Raw genomic sequence first — 21,138 nt, 5'->3', positions numbered from 1 at the left:
CAACATGCTGAACTCTTATACATCTCTGTTAACTGCAGTAGTTCATGCAGTTTCCCATGATTCTCATGTTCTCTTGTTGCCTCATAAAGGGAAGCTCATCTTATTTCACATATTAAAGTCTGTTTTAGTCTCAGGGAGTTGTTTTGCATGCAGGAAAACAATAAATTGAACATTTTTGTGGCTTCAAAGAAAGTTGTGTAGAATCTGACAAATAGCTTGATCAGATGTCACTTGAAGCAAATGAAGAGTTTACCGTAAAAGCAATCTGAGGGTGTGGGGTTAAAGAGAAGTGAGATCCTGATACCTCTGTGGTCTCAACTTAAAGTTTGAAACCATACTGATTCAATGTTTCACCTCGTGTGTTTGACACAAACGATACAATCAGTTCTGCAGCAATGCTTTAATGCTGTAATGCTTTTAAAGCATTAAAGCATGAGGCTAACTGTTATGCACATTTTTCTCATTGTAAGTAAACGTTGAGCACGCCCCTGTCACCTTCAGAATAGTTAAATGTTTTTGGCAACAGCTTTGTGCTGCATGTAAAAGTGTCACAGTGACTCACTTTACCCTAGCAACAACTCATATGCAGAATTAAAAAAAGTTCCTGTGGTCAGCGTGACAAAACCAGAAGTATATTTTGAAACAAGAACTCAGTTCTGCAATTTGCCATAGAAAGATGTCAGTTTTGCACATAACTCTAAACAGCAGCGAGCCACAGTCACTTTGCCTGTTGACATGTTTTCGCAAAGAAAGATTAAACTCAAAGAACTTCCCCATCAAATGATTCTTTAATTTATGGTGAAATTTTATAGACCATAAACATTTTGGGTATACAAACAAAAACTGTATACGGCAGAAATATTTGTATTGATCACATACAGCTCAATGTAAATTATTTTTAATACAGAGATATGTTATATATATTATAAGGCATACATGGAAAAAGGAAGCGGTCTTGTTGGAGCTTTGTTATGCAGAAGATGAAGTTTCCTCATTTGGCTCTGAAAGACAGGACAGACTGATGAACACACTTCCTGTTGAGTAAGAGTTATTCTGTGCAACAAAAAGACAGTTACTAATCTTGCGTTCAATTAATACTTTGCTTTAAAGAAGGCCTTTCTCTATTATTAAGGAGCTTGTATGCTTATTAAAAAAGGTAAACAGTATGTTCGATGCAAATATTTGATCTCTTTATAGTTTTAGTGTGCAAATTCTATAGTATTATAGTAATTTCCCTTCTTATTATAAAATGATGTTTGTCAAAAATTCCAGCATGGAAGGATGTGGGCGATATGCAATAATTCGTGGCAAAAAGCAAAAGATGCTTTGGCTTAAAGTTCATTTATTTGTAGCCTACCTGATAGTCCTGTAGAAATATACAAATCAATATTTCTGTAAGTGCAAAACATTGCAGCAATTCAATAACAGTTCTAAAATTAAACAATATTTTTGTTTTCCATAACAACTTATTTACTTTACTGACATACTTTAATGTCAATAACTTTACCATTATTGACATTAATCCTCACTACATAATGATTTACATATCTGACACCATTGAGCTTGACAAAAACACTTGTAAAGGAAGGAAGGAAGCTTTTACTCTGCCAACTACCAAGCAGGATATCCATAGTTTGAAGTTCGTTGTACAACATTGTATTTTCCACAGTAATTTCACTTTTGTTCTTTGCTGTTAGTTTCAGGAATTAAAAAACATGGTTAAGATTGGAAAAAATATATAGTATCAAAGGATCATATGTTTTAATATACATGGCTCATGATTTTCAAGTGCTGTTGTGTATTACCTTCTTACAATTTTGTCTTTTAGAAATGCTGTTTTATAAAGTTATTTATTATCTGATTTCACTTTTTAATCTTTAAATCTGAGGCCTTTCAAACTGTGTTTTATCCTACTTCTTTAAGAATTAAATTTCCCTTGAGTCCTTCCAGATTGAAACACTACATCACGTGTTTCCAAGTTTCCAGTTTCCCAAGTTTTTGCTCAAAAATCCTGAAAACATCTTTGGGTGACTTAAAAGAATTGTTTGGATTTTCTTAAAGAGGGGTTCTGTGATCTCCGGTTGGAGAAACAGAGAGAAAGTGAACAGCTAATCAGCCTGAGACCTATTTCAGACCAGATTTAAGCCAATTATAATAACTTTTTTTTTTCTTTTTACCTATTATTTAACTTTTTGCTGCTTTTACGTTTCAGCTATGTTTTTTTTCTTCTTTTAGCTAGAATTCTGCTTCTTTTAGCTTTAACAACTCAGTTTCAGCTTCCTCAGCAAATTTCTTCAGCCATTCAGCACTCAGCGTCCACACTGCATTTTCACAGAAAATGCAAAAACTGTAATTTACATTGAATTGTATGGTAGCTTGCAAGTGCAAAAGGCAGCAGCCGCTAGCTGTAGCACTTCCAGTGTACCCTGGAACACTTCCTGCAGGAATATCATAATAACTGGCGCTTTTAGATCATTCACTCCTATATCTTTAAGACATCTCACCTGTCCACGTTCGATAAACAGGAAGCTTGAGTGCGGGGTGTGTGACCTCCACACACACTCTCAGTCTTGCTCTTTCATTTTCTCTGGGACCCATCCTCAGGTTGACTCTGTTGATGTGAAGTGCTCTTGGGTCATCCTCATTTTCTTTGTCGCTGTCCTCCTCTGGCTCAGATATTGTTTCCATGTCTTTGTCAATATTGTTATACTCTCCTTCTGCTTTCTCATCGATGAATTCTATCCCTTCAGCCTCAGGGTCTGTGACCGCAGTTTTAGTTTCTGTGAAGAAAAACAAGTTAAAACTCACGACTGAAACAGGAGTGTGAAGACAAATTAGATAAGACAGACAATATTTCACATATCCTGCAACTTTAACTTGGTATCAATATTTTGATGTTGTCCATCTTTGCCTTTGGTAGAACGTGAAAATAAAAGTAAATATTAGATGTATGAATGATAAATACTTATTCTACGTCTGTGCTTCCTTCTCTCTGGCTGCTTTTTTGTTGAATTTTGTGGGCTTGTGGATCTCTCCATGGCACACACACTTTTCAGCTGTCTTTGTCCATCATCTCCTATCTCCTCTGCCTCACTGGACACTAACGGTGAGAATGTAGGCCCTCCTGCTGCCCAGAATAATTTTGCCCTAGGGTGACCTCCCTTCAACAGGAGGGAGAACACACCGACGCCCTCACTGCTCCAACAAACCGAAATGGATGGAGGAATGGAGGGAGCAGCTAAAGAAGAACAAAGTAAAGGAAAGGTCAGGAGTTCAGACAAAAAAGCAAAACTTAATTGTGCTTAAAATGCTTTATACCAAGGTCACAATATCTCCATTGTCTTTCTATTGGTTTGTGTAAAGAGCAGTGCTTGACTCTGCAGATAATTCCTCCTCTTCTGTCCTTTTTCTCCTGAAGGGTTGCTGTTCTCTTCAAGGTGGCTGTGGCTCTGAAGAGCCTAGGATGAGTCTGAATAGGGCCCCACAGATCTCCTCCCTCTATCACGTCCTCTTCTCTATCATCCTCCTCTCCTTCTCTGAGCTTCAACCAAGTGACTGAGATGTTTGGGGGGTAGAAATCTGTAATTTCACATCCCAGATTTAAGCTCTGATCTGACGAGCTGGTGGTGCTGATAATTTCAGATATGCACGGCCTTTTGATGAAGCCTGGGTGGGACGATAAGGTATATTAATGTTTGACATATTATTTTAAGTGGAGAAGGTTTTGTTTGTTTTTCATTCACACCTCTGGTTTCACGAGTGACTGGCTGCTTCAGGGCGATGTGGTGGACACTGACCCACACCTTAGCCGCCCCCTTTTCCAGCTCACTCCGGGGAAGTTTGCACTGGCTGAAGGCTGAGAAGAATCCCTCCGAATTTGGCCGAGGTGAGGATGAAGCCTGAGAAGCCACGGGACTGAGCTCACCGCCTTGGCAGAACCAACGGAAGGTGATGACATCTGGATGGAAATGTGATGCTTGGACTGTCATGCTGATGACATCTGGAAGCCAAGGACAGCAGGGATGTAGCATCCACCAGGATTAAATAGTCGAGAATATTGGACAACTTAGAAAACACTAAATATTTGTTTTACCTGGATCACTTTCAGTTTCTGCCAGCTGTATCTCTGACACATCTGGGGAAGCTGTGGAATAAGAGAAACACATGCTACAGATGTGGAAATATACAAAATATAGAACTAGTTTTAAAACAGAAAAATATGGTTCTTACACAGAATAGTAAACTTCTCCGACACCCTTTCCTGAACAATCTTGTCCTTTCCTGTGTAGGATACCTGACACTTAAACACAGCCCCTTTGTGGAGTGAAATCTGGGGGACGAATGTGAGCGCGGAGATCAGCTGCTGAGCTCCTTTTCCAGAAGAATGCAGAGGCCCCTGAGTGTGTAGCTTGTAGTAACCCATTTCACCCCTGGAGGTCAGAAGAGGACCTTTCTCTGAAGCTGGGGAGGTGAGAGTTAGACCGTAGGGCAGATGGATGGTGGTTAGAGGGTTGTAGAGGCAGTTAAAGTTAGATTTGGAAGTTCCTATGCATGTAAGGTTGTAAAGCGTAAGCAAAATGCAAACATAAAAGAGACAACACTGTAAGTTATAGGAGCAGTTGCGTAAGAAATTGTCATCTGAGTTTTGTTTTAGCATGACACAGAAGTGAAAATGTTTTATTAGCTTATAACACTCTATGCTTTTTAGTGTTTACACTCGGCAATTGTTTTAAGGCAACTTTACTGAGTATTCAGTTTAATTTTGTCTAAGATTTAGCCCTGACAGTGTCTACAGTCTGATAATGGAAACGTTTCAGTTCAAGCCTCATGAAGAAACAGATAGTGAAAGATACGCTTCACCCACAACCCGTACCTGTGAGTGAGGTGTCAAAAATGGGGGTGTCATTGAGAAACCATGCGGTCTGGATTCGGTCCACCTGCCTGCCTTCGATGCTCAGCGTCACTCTCCCCTTTTGGCCGACAATCACACGTGGTGGGAGGATGATTCCTGACACATTGAGGGACTTTTGTTTCTCTGAGTAAAGTGACAGAGGAAATGAAAATGTTCATGAGAGAAAGAAGGGTAGCTAAAGTAGTATAAATGTTAAACTAGTTCAGAATCGAGCTTCTTGAAACTCAGTACATGTATCTATGAGAGAGGAAATAGAGTAAGAAAAAACGTTTACAAAAACTGCATAAGGTTTTTATTCTTTGTTCCTCATCCTTTAAATTGACATTCAACAATTTGACTCACTGTTTTTAAAAAGTCTACACTGTAATGCAAATGTGTCAAAGATTTGTCACATACCCAAGAGCGATAAAAAAGCATTATAGCTTGCCAACTAAGAGGTTTTGTTTAACAAGTTTGTTCAGAAATGAATATGCAGCTTTGTTACTGTTTCTCACATTTTCAAGTGACATACTACACTGATGACACATTTAATGCTGACACATTTTCACAGCCTTAGGCCTATGCTTACATACCCTACATGACCTTGCAGAACATCGCTTGATCACTGCAAATTTGAAAAACCTCCTTCAGTGTGGATTCAGTCATGACAAACTTTTATTTTTCTTCTGCAATTTTCTGCATCCCTGAGATTCTCTCTTGCGCACGCACCGTGCTCTAAATTTTATTCACGCCATGTTAGCACGAACCTACCGCCATAAGTATCAGCACTAGCTCATTTTCACGCTTCCACCATGCTTTGCAACACTCCAACAGCACCCCAATACTCTGATGTAGCTACGGATGTTTTGCATGCTCCAAACTATTGTGGAACTATCAGGGAGCCCGATGCATTCTTAATACACACTTGAAGACCTCACCTAGACCGTGCTAAGACCATCCATGTTCTGACTGGTTTTTGATATCAGGATGGTCATCCAATGTAAAGGGGGCTTAACAAAGGAAACCATGTGGTCCATCAGGGATGACCAACAGCTCTGTAAAAGAAACTTTTCAGTAAAATTCAGATTTTTAAAGTGATAAATGTACAGTTTTCGTGAAAAATGGTAATTGTTATTTTGACTCGGGGCATGTTCTTCATCTTCTTGAATTTACCGTTATTTTCTGTAAATGTGACACACAAGTTAAAAGACATTGTTATGGTTTCAAACTTTCTAAGATTTTTTTTGCTATTTTAGTTTGAAGATAACACTTTATAGAACGCAATTTAATTATGTATGTAATCACATTTCTGAAAGAAGAACGATGTCAAAAAATATTTTGTTTTAGTGAAGGGAGTGAGCAGGTGCATTCATCATTGAGAGATGAATTAAAACTCTGTATAGAGTAATTAATAAATAAAAATAAAGATAATTTATGCTGCTTTAACCCTCCCGAAGCCCTCAAAAGAGAGAGATAGAAATAGAGAGAGGTAGAAAAGCACTTGTATCTTCAGGTCAATTTGACCTAAAGGTCCCAGGAGGGTTAACATGCTGCTTATCTTGGTTTCTCAGTGTTTTGGGTATTTACATTTGTTTAAGCCTCCACCCTGTTTCAGACCTCATTTGACGTATTTGTCTTGAGAGTCACCATTTAGTTGTTTGTTATTATTTTGTCTTCTGTGTATTTTATTTCCAAGAATTTGCAAAGAGACAATTTGTGTCCCTACAAACGTTACTTGTGACTGCTTCATTTGAGCAGCTCACAAGTCAAGCAGAAACTTTTACACAGCAGGTTCTGACTCACCGTCTCTTCTCCTCCAGGAAAAGCCAAAGCATAGCAGAAAAACCAGCACTATGGATATACACATCATGGCCACAGACGCTTTGGCTGATTTGGTTAACACAGGAGCCTCATCTAACCAGAAACAGAAAGAGCAAAAAAATGACCTCATTCCTAGCCTGAAGGAAGAAGAGAGATCATTGCAAAAGCATCTAGAATAAGAGTAACATCTTTTGAATGACTTGGCCACAAACATATGTTTACCAGAGTTAATTCAACCAGACTTGTAGCTCCTTCAAATTGTCAACAAAGTAAAAAAAAAGGATTTTTTTTTTGCTTTTAAAAAGGTTGACCATCAACTAAAGAAGAATCTATTACATTCATAAAAATTAAGATATTTAAAAACACACAAACTTATATGGATTGTGCTATGCACTGCTTGTCATAGTTTTGGTATTTTCGGTTTGTTGTTTTTATTATTATCTTGTTTCTGTTTGAGTTATTGTTTCAGTTTAGTTTTTCCTGTTCATGTTTGCTGTCACTATTCACTCCTCCCCAGTCCTGCCATGCCCATCTACACCTGTCTCTAGTCTAGTTAATTGCTTCACCTGTGCCAACTTTCCAATCACATCCTGATTAAAAACCCGGCCATTTCTCCCACACACCACTGGATCATTCTGTTTTGTCATGCTTGTTGTCTCTTTGTTCATTGCCTTGCCTTCGTTCTGGATTTTGTTATTGTTTGTTTCTGCTGCCACGCCAGCCTTTTGCTTTGGTTATATTTTACTTTAATAAATTAGTTTTATTTTAAAAACATGAGTCTGCGCTCTGGGTTCACCTCTGTCTCCACGCCTTATGACACTGCTGGCATATTGTATTTTAGTTAAACTGTTACCTTGAGGATCCAGTTTGTCCAGGTCTGCTGACACGCTGACAGGACTCATAACTCCAGGTTGGTTTACCGCACACTCAACCGTCCCCCGTTTCTGCCTTTGCTCTGGGCTTAAAGTAAAATAACGCCTGGTCCTGAAGGTCTGATCTGGGTTCTGATGAGACAGCGGGGGATCAGGAAGGGCTGTGCCATTTTGAAACCAGGACACAGACAGTTCCTCCGGGTAGAAACTCTCCACATCGCAGTAAAAAGTGATGGGAATGTTTTTGGAGCTTGTTGGTACAACAGAAAGTCTGACAGTAGGAAGATCTGTGAACAGAGAAGCATTAGAAAAATTTAGCTTCATCTTCAATCCTCTATAGCAGTTGTCAGTCTTTATTATGCAAATGACCAGTGTGGTGTGTATTTATATCACTCACGAGTGATATTGAGCTGAAAATCCAGCTCTTGATGCCTGCCTTCATGTGACACTTTGCAGCTAAAGGTCACATTCTGGTCCTCTCTGGAAGCATAGAAGGTGAGGTTGCTCACAGCCGTGTAGTACCCATCTGGAGTCAGCTCACCTTCCACCTGATGGGAAGGCTGGATAACTTGTCCTTCTCTGGTCCAGGTAAAAAAGACAGGAGGAGGGTAGAAACCACTGGCATGGCACTCGAGCCGGGTCTCTTTTTCTAACACCATCCATCGCTGAGGCACTGAGAGAGAAGGAGGGGCTAAAGAAACAAAAAAAAGTTCAGTTCAGTTTATTTACATAGCACAAATTTGCTACAAAAGTTATCCCAGGGCACTTTACAACAGAAATAAACAAGTGCAGATCTTAAATCCAATTCAGATCCAGATTCAAATACAATTAGTCAGTTCACTTCCAATTACAATATATTCACATACAATACATTATAAAATGCTAGTTAGTAAAAGTTATCCATCTAACTAAGACAACAGATTGTGTTGAATCTCCATCCTGAGCAGCACATTGGTGACAGAAGAAAGGAAAGACTCCCTTTTAACAGGAAGAAACTAACAGCAGAACCAGGCCTAGGGTGAGCGGCCATCTGCCTTCAATAGCTGGGATATGAAAGGACAGGAAAGAGACGCAGACAAGCACAGAATTACTGATCCAAGTACAGTTTCAATGGGAAGAAAAACAAAGAAAAACACATGATAATGACAGCATTAATTACATGTGTGAACATGGAGAGTAGAGCAAATAAACACAGCAGCAGAGTGAAGAAATGGAGTCAGTTTGTCCTCCAGCAGTTTAAACCTATAGCAGCATAACTAAGGGATAGCTCAGGACACCCAAACCAACCCTAGTCATAGAATTTATCAAGACGGAAAATCTGAAGCCCAGTCTTCAAAGTAGACAGGGTGTCAGCCTCATGGACAGGAACTGGAAGTTGGTTTCACAAGAGAGAAATCTAATAACTGTAAGCTCTACTACTCTACTTTTAGCAACTCTGAGAACCACAAGTAAACCTGCAGTTTGAGAGCAAAGTGCTCTATTAGCAAAATATGGAACAATAAGATCTTTAGTATAAAATGGAGCTTGGTTGTCAAGCACTTTGTACGTCAGAATTAAGATTTTAAATTCTAAACAGAAATTTGAGAGAAGCTGAAATTAGCGAAACGTATAAATACAAGTACAAACAAGAAAACAACAGAAACATACCAAGAATCGTAAATGTAACGTTACTGGATTGCAGACTTGAGAAGTTGTAGCTAACTTTGCATTCGTACACCCCCTGCAGACTGAGACTGGCTTTGAGGATGATCAGTGAAAAGTCCCCATTGATGAAATCAGCCGTATCCCAGCTGAAGCCATCCTTTATTTGTGCAGTTGCTTCCCCGAACGAGGCAACTTCGGAGCCATCTCTTGTCCAGTTGATATTTATCAGAGACACCTCTATTTTGTCCACTTGTAGAGAGACATTGCAAGGGAGGGTTGCATTTGCATTTGGGCTGGCTTGGATTTTACTTGAAGACACTGTGAAGCACAAAATAAGTTAAAGTTCCACACTGCAAAACTGGACAGATAAATGTGTTGACTGCAAGAAACTTTTTTTTTTGTCACAGCCTGAGCAATGAAAACATCTAAGCAGATATTCTAACACTTGTAAGATTTTTAAAACAATTTTCTCCTTAAAAGAGGGAATAATAAAGTTTTATATTTGCAAATGAAAACTTCATGTTTGTAACGTTAACCTTAGTTTCTTTACCCATGACCCTTACATAAATTTGATGCTGCCTCATGTTATGTTCATTTTAAATAGGTTAAAATCACACACACAATAATCTTTCTGCAACACCTTTCTGAGCAGCTCAGTACTGTTGAACAGGCCTTTTAAAGCACTTCAAGTAAAGCAGACGCCTGTCTCAGGCAGGGAAAAAAAAACATTTATTCAGTTTGTTTTATTAGACTCACTTCAACACTGTGAGCAAAGATTGACAAAGTATACAGAGCTGAGTTTTTTAGTTTAATTCTTTTCATCTCTGAAGTAAATGAATGAATCAGTGCAAATAAAATAAGGCCATTCAGTCAAGTGTGGTGTTTAATGAGTTTAATTAGTAACCAGGGCAATAAATACTTGTGTGTTTTTATAGCAACAGAGAACATTCTGTATTGAAGTGTTTATGTTGCCATTCTTGTTAAGTGGGTTGGATTGACTCATTGTTGCAGCCGAACAATGCCTTGGACCAGCCTTTCTTCTCTTCTTCAAATACTTCAAATATTTTAAAACTAATTAACTTTAATAATTCTAAGGAAGGTATTGTTCACCATGACGTAACTTTCAACATTTGGACTGACTAAATGTCAATCATTTCAGTTTGGATTAAACAAAAAGGCAGATCTTTTTTCTGTTTATAATGACGTTGATTATAATCTTCTACTTAAACAGAGAACGAGGTCAGTCTTTACAAGTACATAATCACAGCACATTTTGTACTGATTGCCAAAGTCACTTTATATCCTATCATTCCTCATTCCTTTAGAAATTGTTTCCAAGAGGTAGGAGTTTCCTGCATACGTTTAAAATAGTCTTTCTCTAGTTTTTTTTGAAGGTTTATCAAATATTTTCAGTTCAGTGCCTTATCATTTTCAGAGGAATGATCTTTTTGTTTGTTTCTTTGTTTGGCCACTTTAGTCTGATCTGTGAATCATTTAAACATATAGCATAAACTCAAGGAATGATGCGTTCACGCTGCAGGTCTACATTCTCAATTCTGATTTTTTGCTTGGTTGTTCACATAAGGGCTACTTAAAAAAACAGTCAGAGAGCTGCAGCTGATCCACAACGCTGCTGCTTGTGTTCTCACTAAAACCAGGAAGATCACATCATCCCAGTTCTAAAATCCTTACACTGGCTCCCTGTAGCTCAGAGAATAGACTTTAAAATACTTCTGCTAGTTTATAAATCACTGAATGGCTTAGCACCACAATACATTAAAGATCTGCTGTTGTTGTATCAACCTTCTAGACCACTCAGGTCTTCTGGTTCTGGTCAACTCTGCATCCCCAGAACCAGAACCAAACATGGAGAAGCAGCATTCAGCTTCTATGCACCACAAATCTGGAACAAACTTCCAGAAAACTGCAAAACGGCTGAAAACACTGAGTTCCTTTAAATCAAGGCTAAAAACCTACCTGTTTAGAGTTGCTTTCGAATCATAATAAATGGATGTGTACTGTTATCTCGTTTGTTGACTGTATGTTGTTGTTTTTCTGAATTTTTAATTTTGTGTTTTTATAATTTAAAGCACTTTGAACTGCCTTGTGCTGAAATGTGCTATACAAATAAACTTAAATGATTGATAAAATTATTTAAATGCCACTGCAGTCAGTCTCCAGCGTGAACTGCCCTACTCTGAAGCAACCCGCATGCGCAGAAGAGGATGTGACGTCACACACAGCATGCTGTTATGGAAGCACGTGTCAGTTCTGAGTAATAACTTATACTAGTATGTAGGTCATTGGTTTTGAGGTTGTTGTGTAATCACAGCACGTTTTTGCTTTTGATCTCGTCTCTTCTGCATACTCTGATGCATTGTTGCACTTCTCGAAAGGGAGCAACTTACTGAAAGTCAAAACCAATTCCATATATTCTCAAAAAATATTTTCCATAACACATGTTCATGAACAATATCATAGCAACACTCCTTGGTTGGAGCATATGGGTTAAAGCATTTCTTTGCAATAACTTTTCTAGCCAATATACTCAATATTCCAAAAAAATGTTTTCAATTATTATTGCTAAATGTTGAATGGAATAGGCCAAAAAAGTTCCAACCAGTTAAAAATAAAGGTAATGTTAAATAAAGTAGTCAAATTTGCATGACTAGCATTCCAGTAGGTTTTTTTTTGAATGGACCATAACAGATGAATACGATTACCCTCTTAAGATCCAGTCAGAATCACAAAACCAAATTTAAACTGGATGTAAAAACACTTTTTTAGCAGCAGCCATCACAAAGACACAATGTGTTTCCATTTCTTTAACTGAAACTATGAAAAATACTAAATATAAAACAGTTGGACAAGTAAAAAAGTATTTTAGCATCAACAAGATGATTAGCTGAAAATAATACAATACAATATTAATTTAAGGAAGATGCACCTCTCAGGTCCTGTGTCAGGATTTTATTCTCTGTTTGCTAAAGTCATGACTTTAGAAATCGCTCAACTGCTGTAGAGTTTTATTTTAGGCCTGACGTTTCTTTTTTTGTCCTCTACTTGTCAACTTTCCTCATTTTTTAGCACACACTGCACATTATACAGATACGATTATATGCAAGGACTAAAAATGAGTAAAGAAGCTGCCAAAGTCTGAAAATAAACTTTGAAAGGACTTCAGAAAGCTTGAAAAACCATTCACCAATACCACTTTGATAGATTACAAAATAATTCTGTCTTCTTGGAAGCAAAAAGTAAAGACACCAGAGAAAATTAAAAACTTACACAAAGCGGTTTTGCTTTGGTTTGGTAGAGTTCAGATTGTACAATGTGGATAAAAATGTTAAAAAATTGCAATCTTACAATACTATCTACTCATTTATTGTAGAAAATGTTCACTTTTGTACACATACTATTTTATCTCCAATAACGTATTTTTATATATAACGTATATTTTTTAAAATCCTGAGAAGTTGTACCCTTCTGTGTTTTTTACTCTACAATGACTTTGAGCAAAAACAAAGGTAATCTAAACAACCAAAAAGAGGGGACAACAAGACTATTGGGGAATTCTGATTTTGAAAACTACCTGCCTATCTTCGTAAAGAGTAAACAAACAAAAGCAAACAAAAAACCCCACTTTACTAATTTTTACACGAGTCTGACTGGGCCTGACATGAACTCTGAATCAACAAAGATCAGGTGCAAGATCTACACAAACTAGATCCCCATTAAAGACTCACATATTTCAGCCAAAATCTGGGGATTAAGTGTGTAAACATCAATGCGGCCTTTGTGAGCTGCCTGTCAGTGCAATAACACAATACTCACCATGCTTTATGAGAGCCAGAAGTACAACACAGACGAGGACTTTACACTGCATGGCCAGGCTTGTCTTGAGACCAGGTTCTTATCATCAGGTCCGTTTGCTGTCTTATATAGAGCTCCAAGGTGACAGTGGGCGGGTTAGGAAACAAGAAATATTGTTCCTGGGTCTCACAGAGGAGTGAAAGGAGGCCCTTGATGTGTGTACGTTCTCCGAAACAAGCCCCAAAGAGTAGCGGAGTCAGAAGGGGGAAAAGGGAAGGAGATGTGCAGGGACACACAAGTGGGGAAACTGGCCACTTAAAATTCAAACGGGACCTTGGCCAAGATTTTGGGGGCTACTTTACATTGGTGCAGTGTTGCTGTGAACAAACGAGAGAGTAATCCCTACTGAGCTTATGTGGGCAAACACTCAGGCGAGACTTCGGCTCCTTTCTGTGGGGGTAAAAGTTAGTGTGCTGTTACATTTTGGATAGAAAAGAAGGTTCTGTTTCTTTATTCAGCTCCTGCTATGATGACTCTATCTGACAGTTAATGTTTACCCATGCATAGGGAGTTATTTATATCTGTGAGAGAAGGAGTAATCTGAATACTACTCATAAACTTGTTAGTGTGAATACATAAAAAGTAGCAAAACAGTACATATAAAGCTAGCCTTCAGCATTCATTATTGTTTTCTTGGTTTGAATTTTTCTGTATGGTTTTTGCCATCTTCTGGATTCTTTGTGCTATTCAAGCCACGAATATATCAAAATGTTCAATTCAATCTGGAGATGAATGCTATGACTTTTTGTTTTTTGTAGCTTTTATACTTTCAAAATATTTAACTTAATTTACAAATATTTTCCCCATAGAAATACATTAAGATCTCTTCAATTCCTTCAAAACATAGTTCTGTTTGACATCTGCTTCAGCATACTTGCTCTATTTTTATCTTCTTATGCTACTTGTAGCTTTTAGCTAGGATTTAGCTACTTTTAGCTAGTGTTATCCACTTTTAACTAATGTTTTGCTTTCTTCATCTTTTAGCTTCCATTTGGCTTTTTGTTTTTTTAGTTTTTGGCTAGTGTTATGCTTGTTTTGGTGTTTAGCTAATGTTGTGGTTCTATTTTTTTAGCTAGTCCTCTGCTTCTTTTAGCTTCAACAACTCAGTTTCAGCTTCTTCAGACAATTTTAGCAAATTAACTCAGCATTCACACTGTATTTCCACAGAAAATGCAATTTCTTTTGTTAGCTTAGGTTAACTTTGCACACAAACTGGTTTTAACACATCAGATAGGGTTCATTTATTTTTTAAAGGTTACATCGGCTTTGGGTGTCTCTGGGTGTGTTCAACAAAAGCCAGGCTTTAAAGTTTTAAAGAAAACAACAGCTGATTTATGCATTCCTTTCTCTTGTTTGCCTTTCGTGTTTGAGCTCACACAACCTCATTCAATGAAATGTTTTTTCTTTCTTTGTCTAGAAAGTTATAACGCTGTTTGCTTCAGTCGGGATGAAGGATTGTGTGACACTTGACGGAGATGAAGAGGAAAAGAAGATAAATGTGGTGGTTTGATGGCAGTCATGACTCATTGTTGATGTTTCAGTGTGTACAGACATGACATCAGCAAAAATCCTTCGAAATAGAAATATAACAAAAACAAAAGGATATTGTACTGATTTTAACATAGGCAAAATAGTATAAAGATTAAAAGATTGTTATGACTGCATCAGCTTTGAAAAGCTTACATTCTGGACTTGAGAACCATTTTAAATAAAGAGTTATTTGATATGTACATTTACGCTTTATTCTAGATAAAAACACTGGTTGGACAGTTCCTGGCTGAATGTAGATGTCTGTGTTGTTTTCAGGGGGAAGCTACAGTTTTTATTATCAGGTATTTATTACCAATTTTTATTTTTGCCTGTCTGTGTCTGCGTGTGTCTGTTAAACAAAGTTTAATAAAACTTGCAGAAAGTAATTATTGGATGTTCCGCTACAAATGATTAACTTTTAAAGACAACATAATTTAAAATGGCTGCTACAGCCAACTGACTTTCAAACACAAAGAAATGACTATAACTCAGTCAGTGTTACAGATACTGAATTAAAGCTGGGCGTGTTAGTAGTTGAGAGTATGTTCTAACATACTCTTAGCAGTAACTGATCGCAGACTATCTATTTTTAAATCTTTGCCATTAACTATTAGAGTCAACTGTTTCTGTCTGTTTGCAAAATGGCCTATGAACCAATAGACAAACTTTGATAAAACTTTCAGAAAGTAATTATTGGGTAGAACTGTTTAACTTTTAGCCTCAAACCAACAGATTAGCCACACAACTAAATGACTTTAGCAAACACAAAAATGGCTATAATATCGCCAGTTTTACAAATATTGAGCTAAAACTTGGCTTGATAATATCTGAACCTTGTCCTCAACACATGCTTTGAGCACAACACATTATGCAGCATCTTTACCTCAAACCTTAGCATTAACTACTGTAGTCAACCCTGCTTGTTTGTTAGCAAAACATGTCATAAACAACTTGACAGATTTCAATGAAACTCTCAGAAAGTTATCATTTGATGCACATCTACAATTGATTAGCTTTTGGAGTCAGACCAATTCAAAATGTCCCCCACAGCCAATAAACACTAGCCAACACAAAAATGGCTACAACTCTGTGAGTTTTACAGATATTGAGCTAAAATTTGGTTTGGTAGTAGCTGAGAGTTATTCTACTCCAAGTGCCAATAGATCAAGCAAGATCTGAGATTTTGAATAATGTCATTTACAAGGTTTGATCGAAATGGCTATAACTCCATCTTTTCTTAACATAAAATTATCTTATTCTGAAACTGTGGCAAGAAAGAACTACAAAAAAACAAAAACAAAAAATGTTTGTAAGGCTTTATATAATTTTAAAGAGTTTCAGACACAGTGTTAGCCTAAATGCTTTTGTGGATCTTTTGCTTTTGTGTATGTGGACAAAAGAATACAGAATGACATCTATCTGCAGTACTTACTGTTTCCTAGCTGTTTATCAGAAAAATGTTGAAAAGGCACATGAGGTACTTTCCTAAAGGTATCTGCATATCTGTTTGGAGCAGGTTTGAGAACTCATGTCTCAGCAACATTACCTGATTAAATAAGGTATGTTGTAAGTTGAGAACAGATACACCAGGAAGTGTACTAAAGTTTAGCCTTTGTTTATGTCACTTAGAACTGTAACATTCTGTAAGCTTAAAAAGGAGCTTATTTAAACATTCCTACACAAAGTAGAGTAACACATAGACATTCAGTTTCAAAGCGATGTTTATTTTACATTAAAATACAGGAAATGATTCCCCTTTAAAATAGATAATATCAAATTTTTTCATACTGTAAAATACAGTTAGATTTATTAAAATAAACAATACATTAACTCAGCCCAGTTGTCAGTGCAGATCAGCATTATATCAGTCTTAAACTCATGTCAAGATGACCTTAAACTTTGTTGTTTTTCTCAAATCTAAAGTTGCAAACAAGCCTCATCATGGCAGATTTAGTTGCCACGTTTAAAAATTATTTATGTATTATAAAAGTCTGTAAATTCATGCCTCAAACCAAAACAAAAATCCCTAAAACCTTTAGTGGTGTTTCTTATTGTTCATAACGCAGATGAACAATAAATGTTCGAGTCCTATATCCTGTACAGTAGGGCACATGTAACTACAGTAAGTGGTGGCGACTTGGCCTTTTTAAAGAACAAAAAAAAGACAGAAATGAAAAGAAAACCCAAATTATGTGTGTCGTGCCACATTAAATAAGAGCAGCAAGCTCGTGACTAACATTTTACAATGCTAGCTCTTGTATGACTGCATTTGTGAACAGGTAATGAATTATGAGGGAAACAGGTTTGAGAAGGGAGTGTTCACGTGTTCCAACTGCATGCCACTCTTTGGAGACAATGTGCCAAAAAGCTTCGAAAGAGTGTTTCTACTTATTGAATGCAGGACAACTGTGAACGAACAGGATGGCACCTTTGACTATGTGGATACTTTTAATGTGTGCCGCTCTCTCGCAAGGTGGGCCTAATTTCAATTTCTTACACCTAATATATTTGTACATTCTATTTTGTATGATTAACTCTTATTTTTGAAAGTTTAGTTTTAGATCATGTTAGTTGCGTGTGAAGTTAATGACATCTTTCGACAGCAGCTATATTGTACTCAGGTGCTTCCCGACTGCTGTTACCTTTTTTTTAGGAACGTGAGCAGAATTAAATTTTATAAATTAATATTTGCAGTGTTGTTTCATTGTGCTAAACAAACCACAAATTTTTTGAAGAATTTAGCTTTGTTTGTTGCAACGTTTTTGCACATTTGTGTTTTAAGAACCATTGAAAGTGGAAAACTAAAACAGAGAGTTAATCTACTAATGACATCAAATAACAAAGCAACTTTTGTTTCATACCAACTATTTAATGCATATTGATACAACTGAATACATCATTTCATGTGTTGTATTCTAAAAACAACATAAAAAAAGAGATGTATAAATGTAAAATATGATCAAACAGAGGAAGAACTGCAAACCTAGTGCCCCCTTGTGGTTGTTTTTCCACATTGTTTCTACTAAAATGCCAGTAACTTTTCTATCTCTGAATCCTACAGTGGTGAAGACTCAGAGTACAGACTGCGGAGTGGCCCCTCTTAGCACAAAAATAGTGGGTGGTGAGAACGCCGCCCCTGGCTCATGGCCCTGGCAGGTCAGCATACACTTCAGGTCAAGTCACATCTGTGGAGGAACTCTCATCAATGACCAATGGGTGCTCACAGCAGCCCACTGCATTTTTACGTAAGATACACTCCACTCCCACCAAATGAGTTGATTTATTTGGAAGAAGTTACGAAAGAGTGATGACAGACTTTCGTTTTGAAATAGACTACATGACTAACATATTCAAGGAAAACGGATCTAGTTAGTGATACTATTTTAAAAATTGGGCTATCGCTCAGGAACCTGTTCAGAACCTACACACACAGTATTACAAAAGGGAGTCTTACTAATGCATAATATGTAAGAAGTTACAAAATGAAGTAATGCAACCCTTTTTTTGAACCACGCAGGAATTTAAATGACAAAAAAAGTGCTTGAGCACTTCCTTCTTGTTGAAACCTACAGCTGGTGCCAATACACAACACTGTGCTGGCAGCCAGTTTGACTCTGACCAAATAAGCACTTATTGTGTTTCCTGTGAGGCTTTTACAGCATACTGTTGGGTCACAAGTTTGCAGTTGTTTGACCCTTAACAGTCTGAAAAAAAAACAAAACTGAATAAATGCAAGGTCTAGCATTCCCTGAAATAATGCATATAACGCACCACCTTGTCATATCACGGTTTTAGAGTTAGATTGTCTTATGTTGTGAAATGAGAGAGTTGTAGTCATTTTGGTCAAAACTTGAAAATAATGTTCTGTGCAATCGCTTGCCATATGCAAGATGTTAAGCTCAGAATATACATATGTTGTGAATGACTTTCAGTGACTGCCACATTAAATTTTAGTTTAATATCTCTAAAATTGACTGAATTACAGACATTAATGTGTTTTTAAAAGTTCTGTTGGCTGTGGCAACCATCTTAAATTTGGTTGACTTTGTTAAAGAGTCAACCAGAGTCAGGTTTTTGGAGTTTTATCTCACATATAACCGTTGTGGAGATTGTTTTTTTGTCTTTTGTTTAAAGATGACATTTCTTGGTGTTTTGCCCTTATAAGGCAGTATTTGTCAGTTCTGTGGTAGGCTATATACATTTTTCAAATTAACTATAATCCAAGCCTCACTTAAAACTTTTAGTGGGGAATGGATTGTTTTTGTAGTCTGTTCTTTTTAGTCTCAACACATGTGTACCAAAGACAGATGACCCCTTAGGACTAAGACCTAAAATCAAAATGCATATGCTGTATGAATCAGAATATTCTTAATAAATAATTTCTCCACTGATTGTTTCATTATTTATTTAAATGCAGACAATCACCGCTTCTCTGGACCCTGTACTTTGGAAGAGAGACTCAGGCTGGCCCAAATGTTAATGAGGTTTCAAAAAGTGTGTCCGACATCATTGTCCATCCAAACTACAACAACACACTGTTCAACAATGACCTTGCCTTGATGAAGCTCACCAGCTCGGTCACTTTTACCGACTACATCAGACCTATCTGCCTCGCCAGCAGCTCCAGCCAGTTCTTCAACTCTACTATGTGCTGGGCTACAGGCTGGGGAAGAGTTGGAAAGAATGGTGAGGATTTTACACTTATTTTGTGTTGTGAAATAGCATTTTGTAATATTTGAAACTCATTTCAAATCATCTTTGACAGTATCCCTGCCAGTATCCCAGCCGCTGCAGCAGGTTCAGATTCCCGTCATTGGAAACAGGCAATGCAGCTGCAATTACATCTCAACAGATGCAACCATCACTGACCAAATGATTTGTGCGGGACAACAGAACAAAGGAACATGTCAGGTGAAAGCATTTACCAACTAGTGTAATATCTAATTTATTCATAAAATATCCAAAACATGTCAATGGAGACCATACAGAAGTTAAAAAGGCAAAAAGACTAAATAAACCAAATTTAGCTGTCATGTTGAGCACCAATATTCTTCTTCTGTAGGCACGACTTTTCCAGTGTTATTTTGTGAAAGTCATTAATTGCCTCTTTGTGTTTTGTCGGAACATTTTAGGGAGACTCCGGAGGACCTTTGCAATGTAAACAAGGCTCATCTTGGATCCAGGCTGGCATCACAAGCTTTGGAGTACCTTGTGCCGTTGGTTTCCCTGAAGTCTACGCCCGAGTCTCAGAGTTTCAGGCCTGGATCAACAGTGTGACAGGCACCACAGCTACCTTTGTGACATATACTTCCACTGGCGTTGACAAAGACACCAGCTTTGTGTGTAACACCACAGTCAGTTTAAATTCAGTCAGAGTTTCCTCTGAGCTGTCACTGGGCGTCCTAGTGACAAGTACTGCTGCGTACCTTACAGCTCTATAGAACTGTTTGCTAGAAACATTTGTCAATGCACTTTATAAACTAGTTATAAAATATTTATGGTTTAGAGAAATTTATGTTTAACATTATTCTGTGATGGTTGTGTTCATGGGTCAATACTATAGATTGCACATATAAGACAGACATGATAAGAAACTTTTAAAACACATCTGGGTCCATTAGAATCAGACTATACATCAACATCAGCACATTATATAAAGTACGAAGTTAATACATTTTTCCTATAGCTCATTAGAGTGTCATTGGTAAAACTCAGTCCTGCTGATCAGTATATATATTTTTGATATCTGTCAAGTTTGATATATTTGAAATTTGTTAGTTTAGGTTTCACAGTACTTCTTTCCAGCTCAATTTTTTTGTTCCAAAATACGTTTTTTGGTTATTAGTTAAGGTTTCAAATCAGATTAAAATCTATTAGATAATGTGAGTCACATGTGAGTCTATGATCAGCACAAAACTACTGAGACATTATTTGAATAAACTGTGATTTAAAAAAATGGGTGGTTTTCATTTTCTTGATAACACCAGTTAGTATGTAGCTGTTTTAAAAAATTTTCTAAGTAATTTCGTTTAAGTATGAACAAAGCAAGAAGTTTTTAAATGATAAAACAAACAAAAAAGGGGAAAAACAGACAAAACTCAAGTTTCACATTAGAGATCAGAGAAGTTCCCATCAGAATGCATTTAAAACATGTATTTTTGTAAAATAAACCAAGTTGAGACTTGAGCATTGGACTAAATGAAAGTATGTATCTCCGGTTTGAGATTTAAATTTAAATAAATAAATTACAAGGTACTTGATACAACATGTCTACAGATAAAATCTAGCATGTACTGAGTGTTCAGCTGGTTTTCTGAGACACGAGTTTTCCCTATTAGTTATGCACACAACATTCTTCGTACTTTTTTTAGATACGGAGGTGGGAATGAATAAATTTCTTTAACTTCCCAAGTTAGACAATTAAACTGAGGTTCTTTCTAGCTCTGTATGAAGATGTCTGTGAACAAAGACTATCAAATGTGTTATAAATGAAAGAAGAAAATTGAT

General features: G+C 37.1%; 2 protein-coding genes across 2 annotated transcripts; one reads left to right on the top strand and one right to left on the bottom strand.

Annotated features, from left to right (window-relative positions):
- Nucleotides 1–769: 769 nt before the first annotated feature.
- si:ch211-180a12.2 lies at nucleotides 770–13,293 on the bottom strand. The gene is made up of 13 exons (XM_025010782.2): nucleotides 13,063–13,293; nucleotides 9,232–9,546; nucleotides 7,982–8,275; nucleotides 7,566–7,871; nucleotides 6,695–6,805; nucleotides 4,874–5,035; nucleotides 4,231–4,461; nucleotides 4,094–4,144; nucleotides 3,746–4,000; nucleotides 3,319–3,666; nucleotides 2,966–3,238; nucleotides 2,505–2,780; nucleotides 770–1,001 (listed from the first exon to the last, which is right to left on the bottom strand). The coding sequence occupies exons 1-13, from the start codon at nucleotides 13,112–13,114 to the stop codon at nucleotides 970–972; spliced, it is 2,706 nt and encodes a 901-aa protein (XP_024866550.1). The 5' UTR covers nucleotides 13,115–13,293; the 3' UTR covers nucleotides 770–969.
- Nucleotides 13,294–16,920: 3,627 nt separating this feature from the next.
- zgc:123217 (uncharacterized protein LOC641414 homolog) lies at nucleotides 16,921–20,587 on the top strand. Its single transcript, XM_017434503.3, has 5 exons — nucleotides 16,921–17,104; nucleotides 17,693–17,876; nucleotides 19,049–19,317; nucleotides 19,397–19,542; nucleotides 19,764–20,587. Exons 1-5 carry the CDS (start codon nucleotides 17,053–17,055, stop codon nucleotides 20,070–20,072), a joined length of 960 nt encoding a protein of 319 aa, XP_017289992.1. The 5' UTR covers nucleotides 16,921–17,052; the 3' UTR covers nucleotides 20,073–20,587.
- Nucleotides 20,588–21,138: the final 551 nt, after the last annotated feature.

The sequence above is a fragment of the Kryptolebias marmoratus genome, linkage group LG17, assembly GCF_001649575.2.
Source record: "Kryptolebias marmoratus isolate JLee-2015 linkage group LG17, ASM164957v2, whole genome shotgun sequence".
NCBI lineage: Eukaryota > Metazoa > Chordata > Actinopteri > Cyprinodontiformes > Rivulidae > Kryptolebias > Kryptolebias marmoratus.
This window is presented reverse-complemented; position numbering and strand designations above follow the sequence as displayed.